The sequence below is a fragment of the Camelina sativa genome, chromosome 12 (genome assembly GCF_000633955.1).
Source record: "Camelina sativa cultivar DH55 chromosome 12, Cs, whole genome shotgun sequence".
NCBI lineage: Eukaryota > Viridiplantae > Streptophyta > Magnoliopsida > Brassicales > Brassicaceae > Camelina > Camelina sativa.
Window position 1 is genome coordinate 18,820,407 of NC_025696.1, and position 10,143 is coordinate 18,830,549.

Sequence of the window (10,143 nt, forward strand, 5' to 3'; positions counted from 1 at the left end):
TATATATAGAAGTATAGAACTGTAATTAAATGTTTTGATAAGACATAGGGTCCTTATATAATAGAACTTTTGATTATTTGCCATCTTTTTAACTATGAAAAAACGATTTCTATAGAAAAGATTTCGGGTTGTACATCAATTCATTTTCAGTTGTTTGGTTGGATATAAGTGAGATGATTTCCACACTTGAACGTTTCAATGCATGCATGTAAGCTAATTTGTTAAACCAAAGTGCGAAACTAGCCATTTTTGGATATCTTGGAAATAATATTCATACTTCAAAAAAAGAAGAAAAAACTAATGAGATGAACCCAAAAAAAGAAATTGTATGTTGTCAATTTTTCCAAAGATTTAGTAATGGCCATCTAAACTATTTTCGATATAATATGGGACGTTTTGACAATGGGACATATAATAAAAAACCTGGGATAGCTAAGTTCACTATCGAAAATATTGCTTTATTAAGGTTCGGTTTCAGGATAGGTTAATATTCAACTCGAGATGGATATTTAGGAAAAAATATGCATTTTTTTTTTGTGGAAAATAGTCGACATTTGAAAATACGTTTAAAATATTTTGATACTGTAACTTCAATTAGTTTTTTAATCACCAATAAATTATTCGACTGAGATATAGATATAAATATATATATATATATATATATATATTATTCCATCTTAATATTCTTAAATAGATAACTTTTTAAAGAGAACAAATATAAGACGAAAAATTCAATACAAATTTTTTTGTAGTCTTAAAATAGATGTCTACTATGTAAAAACCATATAATTCATCGAAGCAATATTTATAATATATATATATATATATATTGTAATTAAGTGAATTTGTTAATTTATACGGAAAATTATACACGGGATCATAGATTATTAGAAAAGAGAGGAAATATAATATGATTCACGGTACAAGCATATTGAGCTAAATAATGACTTTGGTACGTTGTCCTTTTCTTATGGTCATTTTGTGAGAAGCATTTAAAGAGGATCTTGACTTAACAATCAAAATGTAGATAGTTATTTATTTGGTAGTCGTTTACTAATCTGTCATTAAGTATCAAGGAACCTGTCATCCACTAAAAGTTCAACTATCAACTTTATAATAGTTTTTTTTTGTTTATTGGACAAGCAACTTTATAATAATTTATGTACCAACGAAGAAAAATTTAATATGTTATCTTACGAAGAAAAATTTATAACGAAGGAAATCTTTTCTTATGTGTTTATGTCACGTGATGTGGCATGTAGGCAAGTGATTTTTGCAGTCGGCATGTTTGGTCGACACTATGATTTTAGCATGGAGCTCCTTTATGCCAGAAGAATGTGCTTTTTTACTTCGCTCCAAATGTATTACTTTGGGTACTTTAATTTTTTTCCGTATTTTTATATAATTCTTTCAATTTTCCATATTAGTTTTTGCTATCTTTAAAGACTGTTCTTTTTACTGACTGTTCTTTTTTTTTTTCTTTGGTGTCTTATATTATCGCCATTATGCATTGCATGGATTTGCGGCATATATTGATGAATAGGTAGGACTGTTCACTATCATTTTACTAATAAAAAAAAAAATCTTTCAGTTGCATTTTTTTATTTACGGCCGGGAACGTTCATGGATTTAAGATAAGTCACCCAATATTGATATATATATATATATACATATACACACACACATATAAGTATTTAAAAGATTTTTGAAAAGGAAAAAAAAATAACTCAACCCAGTGGTTGGCCACAAGCCAGTAATAGTTGAGATCTATATATATGTAGCTAACACTCACTTTCAAGTTGTTTGACATCTATAAAGATTGGGTTCAACCTATACCTATCCTATCAGTGGGTAAATAGTAAATACAAAATACTTATCAGTTATCACTTATGTGAGATCCCACAAACATAAATATATCACTATATATATAATATGACTAACTAGATTAGGATCCGTGCTAAATCATAGATTGAAATTTCTTTTATTTATATTATAATTTTAGAATAAAATATNTACTCATCATTTTTCGTCATAATATCCGAAGTGGACGGTTTATTAGTTTTTGATTAACTTACGAATGAACTGCTTGACCTATGTAAAATGAGCAAGACTGAATCTGCGGTCTAGAGTAGCTCCGAGTCAAGCTATCCCAATGGAATTGAAGGACTACCACAGATGAGGACGTGAGTCGGTTACAACAAGCATAATGATATCACTAACTACTAAGTAATAACATGATCAAATGATTCTTCAGAAATACATATGGTCAGAGATGAGGAAACAAGTTAAAATACTCATTTTATGTTGATTGNGTGCTTAGGTAAAATTTTATTTTCAACTGCACAATAAAATCTTGAAAATCACGATTAAGTGTGATAAATTGCCAAGATTTTATTTTTTAACGTTTAACAATATATTTTTATACCTAAAAATATATATTTTGTAACAATACATGGAATACTAAAGATTTTATTTTATAAATTGTATAAATCATTGAAATATTCTCTTTAAGAAGATTCTTTGGAATATTCTTAAATGTATTCATATAGCCCACAGATTGACCAAATTAATCTCTAATTCTTTTTTGTGAACCAACCTATATTTAATTTATAATTTATTTTGTAACCAACTTATAAAAATTATATAGTCTATAAAAAAAGGTTGTGTACTTCCGTTTTATTATATAGGAGATATAGAATCATAGGAAATGAATGGTTTTTTTACTATGATTGTTTTAGTGATTTCATGCTGTTTAAATTATAAGTGATATTAGCCATAAACCATAAATAAATGTCAACATTTCACCACTTTTCAAAATAATTATAGTTAACAGATTAACTTTTGACTAATTCCATCCTTCGTCGTTCAATTCCATATCCTATATTCTGGTCTGTAACCAGAGCCGGCCATGAGTACAAGCAGGGCAAACAAGTGCTTGCGGCCGTTAGATAATATAGTAATTAATCGGCCTGTTTTTCTTAGAAATTTCCCTTGGTCTGCTGGTAAAAGTAGTGACTTATTAGTGGTCTGCACCTGAGTTCGAATCTCGGCCCCTCTATTCCCTTGTTTTTCAACTAATCTTTTAAAAAAAAAATTTTAACAACTTTTGGACTTGCGGCCCATAAATACTCTGTGCCGGCTCTGTCTGTAACCCACAGTACGTGTATAATATGATTAAATTTTTGATCGTCAGTTAGGCTCTCAAGAATGCAAAGGTAGCATGTGGTTGAAAAAAAAAACAAATGTCCCTCTCACATTACACCAATATAATTAACCACCACCATAACGCACAACATTCCTACTTTAAAACCAACAAACACATATGTCAAAAACACATTTTTCAACATTCCTACTTCAAGCCAACAAACACGTATGTCAAAAAACACATTTTTCATAAATGTGAATATAACTTTACGACCTGATGCCAAATACTGATAAGAGTGTTTCAAAATTTTGATGGACCATCAATAAATCTACCGAATATATAAATATATTATTGATAAGATATATATGTATGGTTATATTTAGGCAGATAGCTTAATTTTACAAAGATAATATATATGATGACAAAATCGTAAATAAGTGATTTTTTTTATTAAAAAAACATACTTTTCTTTAAATCATGCAGAAAACATGTAATATATATATATATATATATATATATATATATATACTGCATCATTTTTTTAATATCCTTTCGGTCCATTTTTAAGAGGGATACTAGATTAGGACCCGGTATACCGCGGGCAAAATTATATATAATTAAAATATTAAAATAATAAATTTTATTTGTTGGTTAAAGATGTTATAATTATATAAAAATTGTTAAATAAACCATATAATACCGCAATATAATTTATTTTTTATATAATATTTATTTAAATTTAATTAGATATGTCTATTCTCTGATACTGACAGTGTTAACAAAATAATGAAATGATGTTTTACCCGTGTAACACCGAATTACTGATATTTTTAATTTATATAAATATCGATAAAACCTGTCCCGCTATATAACCTCGTCTCGAGATATTTTAACTCACACTATATCATCTTAACTTTTAATATTTATTGTGTATCTACGGTATAATATTTATCATATTTAACTTTTTAAAAGTTTTAAACAATTTTCATATTTAACCTTTTAAAAATCTTTAAATAAAGAACCGAAATAAACCAAATAAAAGTTCTTAAAGTTTGAATGCCTGATAAATCAAGAGTCTACTCATTTGTATTCAGAATTATTTTGGCAATTGAGAATATCATTAATGTCGTAGTTATTGCAATGTAATTTTCCGGAAATTTTGTCTACAAATTCATTTTTCGGAAATTTTGTCTAGATTATTAGCAAAAGAGTATATTTTCGTGGGTCCTATGAAATTTTGGACATTGTTTTATCTACAACCTAAATAAATGGAGGCCTTTAAATTATAAATCATCAAGAGGCCCATAAAATACTAAGAGGTCCATATAAAATTGATAGAGGTCGACAGAATTAATTGCATTAGTAGCATTAATTGCTAAAACTTTCCTTATTAGTATTTTTGAGCAAAAACTGCTGCAAAAATACTAGTATAGATTGTATGAAGATTACAAGAAAAAATAATATAAGACTAGATAGTTATTATTATTATAGAGCACGTAAAAATGTTTGCGTAAATTTTATTGTAATTCGTTAGTTATAAAATAATAGTAGAAATTTTATTTGATTTATTTTATATATTTTATATTAAATTACTCAGTTTCATACTGTGATTTCAACCCCGTATATGATACAATGTTCAAATCCGTGAATTATATAAATTTGGCAAAATCCATAAAATAAAATAAAACTCCGTATTGAAGTGGTTGTTAAAAATCTCAATTTAACTTTTTGACTAGATAATAACCCGCACTGGTAGCGCGGGAAATTTTTTTTATTTTGTTATTTGTTAATATTATGTTTATGTTGTATCATTCATTTACATGTTATATAATATAGTACTATATGGTGAATTTTGATTCATATTAAACTACTAATATGTAGGCCTAGAAACTACTACCGATACCCGTATTGGACCCGTTTTTTGGTTTGTATTCGTCCCGAAAAAATGTACCCGCAGCTTTAGGGTCGAGTGAAGGGTATAATAATTATATTATCCATGAATAATGATCGAGTATCGGATATTAATTTAATTTTTGAGCATCTCGTTACCCGTCTCATTACCCGTTTTATTACCCGACTCATAAATACACGTTAATATTTTGTAGAATAATGTTACCAGCGTGAGGAAATATTTATGTAAATTTGGATTTGTTTGTTACAAAATAATAGTAGAAAATTTATTAATTCTATACATTTTATAAAATCATATATTTAATTTACTTAAGGTCATACTCTGATTTCGACCCGTAGTTGGTACTACTATTTTGGTTTGGTGCAATATCAAATTCGTTAATTATACATTCGGTAAAGCCAAAAAAATCCAACAAAACATGTATTGACCCGTGATTTGGTATTACAAATTGATGTGATCGTGTTTAGAGATCTTAATATACCAAATTTACAAATTGAAGTTATTGGTATAACATGTTGTATATTAATTTTATAGGTGAAAATTACAATTAGGTTATGTATATTATCAATATTATACACTTAGTATTGTTTATATAGTGAATATTGTGTATAAACAATTAAGTTTTAGCCAATTAAATAGTTTGTTATTATTTCCTAAGATTTATGAAACAATAAATAGAGTTTTATTATTTTGTAAACAAATCTAAACTTTTCTTTTGTTAGTTATTAGAATAATTAAAATATAATAGCATTTTCGTAATATGTCACATCAGAACTGGTTAAATTTTTAACAACATAGCTTAAATAAGTATATAGATATATTTTAAAAATATAAACAATGTTGTATCCTAATTTTAATATATATTTGTTATTATTAAATGATTTAGATATGTAAATATTTAATCTTAGTTTTATAAATAAATTTAAGTTTTATAATTTTCTAAATAGTTTGTTATTGTTTCCTAAGATTTCTAAAACAGTAAATAGAATCTGTTTAATTATTTTATTACATAATTTTGAAATAATTTTATTAAATAATTTCAAAATTATTTTATTAATTATTTCTTGTAATCTAATAAATTAATAATTACTATTTTTTTGGATAATCATTTTCAGGTTACAACAAATTAATATTAAGATTATGTTATTATATTTTGTATTAAAATACAGTGGCATTTTGTGTAATATTTTACATGGAATAGGGTGCGAAAAAATATTTAATAAATTAGACATAATATGTTCTATTTTAAAAATATAAGCAACGTTGTATCTTAACTTTAAAAATATATATGTCATTATTAAACGATATAGGGATGCAAATATTTAATTTTAGTTTTATAAAACATGCATTATCTTAGATTCTATTTAATTAATTATCTTAAACATGTATTTTAATTAATTTAATAACTAACAAAAAAAACTTAAATTGGTTTTTAAAATAATAAAAAAATATTTTCCAAATTATTTGATAAAATTATTAACAGATTCTATTTATTGTTTGAGAAATATTAGGAAGAGAAGTAGGCAATGCATTATCTTAAAAACATGAATTAGTTGTGGTTTGGTTTGATTTAGTTCTCTACTTTTTCCTACAGTCCTACTCGTAATCGGATGATCGATCACTCTTTAGTTTTACAAATAAGTGTCAAAATTAGCCTATTTAATCCGACAAAAAAAAAAGTAGCCTATTTAATAACATAATATATCTTCAATTCTTCAATCATTATGTAGCATTCGTTCGAACAAAAATTAGTACGCCCATTTGACGTGTGTTCTCTCTTTCACCAATGCAAAGAGCACTGAATACGTACGATGGATGGTAGACACAAGATCTTGGTTACAAGTCCACGTACTTCCGACGATCGTACACCGTAACTTTCGAAGCCAAATTTAGTCAACAGCACCAACCCACGTGTCTCTCTATCTTCTCATCCATCAGATCCCACCAATCTCAATAGCGCACCATAATCCAAACGTACATGAACATCCCTCCTTGACTCCTTCGTTACAAATCCATTTTCCCGCCCAAGGTCACATAACGCCTAGCTGTCATTTTCGTTAATTCCGAAGGTACCCATGGGACAACATTATGGTTCCAAGATAAGGACATGGATATATATGTAACTTCGCCCGAAAAAAATCACGTAGTAACACAACAACGTAACCCCACCGGCGATTTTATATTAAATATCATACGTCTTTTAAACTTTAAAGGCGTCACGGGGAAGGCATGTTTTTGGCTATTTATTATACTAAATATCCCTTGTTGTGGTGGAAAACAATTAAAACAATATGCTCCATCATAGCCCGGCTCTATGTACATTTTTCTAACCTATGAATATGATCTTGTGTAATTGTGAATATTATTTGTAGTGTTAATGATAACATAACTCATTTTGTACAGGGTAATTTGATGAGCTAATGATCGTCACATTCACATATATGACTCACATGGATAACAGTTTTGGTATAGAAAAAATATTATAAAAACAAAAAACAAAAAATGCAATCATGTTCTTATTGATTTCTTCATCTTACATTTGTTAGAGGCGTGTTCAGATATTACAAAGTAATCATAAATAGCGAAAATTATTTTAGTCAAACAGATTGGTACAAGAATGTTTATGACAAGAAAAGGCAATTTTAAGCAATAATATACTTGATTTTATTTAGCGTTATTAGTCATTAATTATTATTATTCTGAATAATTTGACCATAAAAGCTGTCTCGTGATTAGCAGATTATTTCAGTGGATCTTTCTTTAACAGGAGATAATTCTCCCAGTTTTAGCCTTATGAATGTGCTCCTTTTAACTATCCTCTCTGTCAGTCACAGTCTTTTTATTTAATCTTCTTCATACCAAGTCTCCCCTAACAAACGTGAAACGTGCATGACTTATTTCGGGTAAAACCTTTATCGTTATTATAAAAAAGAACGTACTAATACTACTACTACTACTACTATACTAGCCTACATGGAGTATATATATATTTTTTGCATGAAATTTATAGTCTTTAATTATAAATGAAGACTTGTTTTTTTCCTTCTTTCAACATTATCAAAAACAAAGACCTATTCTTTATTAGTGGCAAACTAAGACTTGCTTTTTTTTTCAACATTATAAAAACAAAGACTTATTCTTTATTAGTGGAAAATCGCATTGTAGATAAACCAATTAAGAAAAGAGAGGAAATCAGATTTTTTATTGCATGCAAACAAAAGAGAAGCAGCAGCAGTGAATAAATAGAACTGTGTAAACTGTAAACTACTAATTCCCATAATTCCTTATTTTATTAATATTTATCTTTGCAATAATAAATAATAAAATAAGAGAGAGAAAAGAAAAAAGGAAAAGAAAAGGAAAAAAACTGGTGTCCGTTACTTTATTAAAAGGGGTTTTAGGAATCGAGGGAGTATATTACTGTACTTATTAGTTGGGTTGGGGCTACTAGATTGCAGACAAAGCAAAGTATCAAAGATTCATTATTCACTTACTTATACAAATACATAAATTATTTATACATACATATATAGAGGGGGGAGACACTTGTTGTATAAAATACAGAGAAAGAGAGACAGGTGTTAGGGCAAAAGTTGGGAGAAGTGGTGGTGGGTCTTGTTTCTGACAAATAGTCCCCATTTCCCGCCTTTGCTCTTGTTTGAATATCTCTCCTCCTTCATCTTCTTCCACTAATAATAAGTCGTAGTAAGAGAGAGAGAGAGAGAGAGAAAGTTAAATATTCATCAGAGATAAGAAAGAGAGAGAGAGTGTGTGTGTTTTGTGTGTTGTGTGAGTGGATGTGATTTTGTTTTTGTTTGTGTGTTGGAAAATGGATACGCCTCAGAAGAGTATCGCCCAGATCGGAACTCCAATTTCCAAATCCAGATTTGAGGTTTTCTTTTTTCTCTCTTTTAAAACTTAATTATAGATAGTTTTGGTCAAAGTTCTGTGTTTTGTTTTCTTTTTTTAATAAATGTTTTTTTTTTTTGGGTTTTAATGGTGCCAATTCTCAAAAAATTTGGTGCCCATCTCTGAATTTTTTTACTTTGTTATTGTTATGCAAATCCAGATTTCAAAGGTTTAATGTACCAATTTTTTTCAATTCATTTGTTTTTTTTTTAAAAAGTTATTGGTTTTGTGTTTGAAGTCAATGCAGTTAGTTCAAAGACAGAACACAACTGTAACTGGTTTTAGATTTGTTTGACTTTGACGGTTTTGAGTTTGGTCACTTTTAACACTGACTGAAGTGTTGTTAATTATGATCATCAGTTATCTCCAATTCACTTCAAAATCTGTACTTTTTTTTGGTTTCTGTTCTGTTTCTTTAGTTTCTTAATTTGGAATCTGTGATATTTGCTTTTACCTTAATATACCAAAAAAAAGTTTCATAATGTAAGCAATTTTTTAGATTTGTTTTACTTTTACGGTTTCAGTTGTTTAATTTTCATAGTGAAGTGTTAAGGATCTAATCAATCATATCCCCAATTTGGAATCTGTTCTGTTTTTTTTTTTTATATTCTTAAATTTGGAATCTGTGACCTTAATTACATTATTATAAAAAAAGATTCATAATTCTCCCCTTTGTTTTTGTGTGTGTTGTCTGAAAATGCAGGATTCACCAGTGTTCAACTACATTAACAGTTTGTCTCCAATAAGACCAGTCAAATCCATTCAAAACCCTCACCAGTTTAGCTCTTTGAATTTCACTTCCCCTCCTCCTGTTTTCACCTCACCACACCTTACTTCTTCTCACAAAGAGTCCAGGTTCTTCAAGACTCACAACTCTTCTTCTTCTCACCCTACCAATCCCGTTGAATTCCGAGAAGACGAGTCTGCTTCTAATGAATCAGTGTCAGCAGAAGATACAAAAGATGTCAACGTTGATGATGCTTCCAAGCCAGAGGAAGCTTCAGTTGAAATGGTGCTGCCACAAACGAATCCTAGTAGTCCAGTTGCTTCTATGATCAAATACTTGTATTGATACATGAGATGAATGATTTACAGAGTATATATAGTCTAGACACTAGGGTTTCACTTATAGATAATTACAAGTTGGTCCTTCATATATACACTTCCTTATACACCC

General features: G+C 28.4%; 1 protein-coding gene across 1 annotated transcript; it reads left to right on the forward strand.

Moving 5' to 3' along the window:
• On the forward strand, positions 8,600 to 10,143 carry LOC109128180 (protein tesmin/TSO1-like CXC 2). The gene is made up of 2 exons (XM_019234051.1): positions 8,600 to 8,949; positions 9,670 to 10,143. Exons 1-2 carry the CDS (start codon positions 8,887 to 8,889, stop codon positions 10,036 to 10,038), a joined length of 432 nt encoding a protein of 143 aa, XP_019089596.1. The 5' UTR covers positions 8,600 to 8,886; the 3' UTR covers positions 10,039 to 10,143.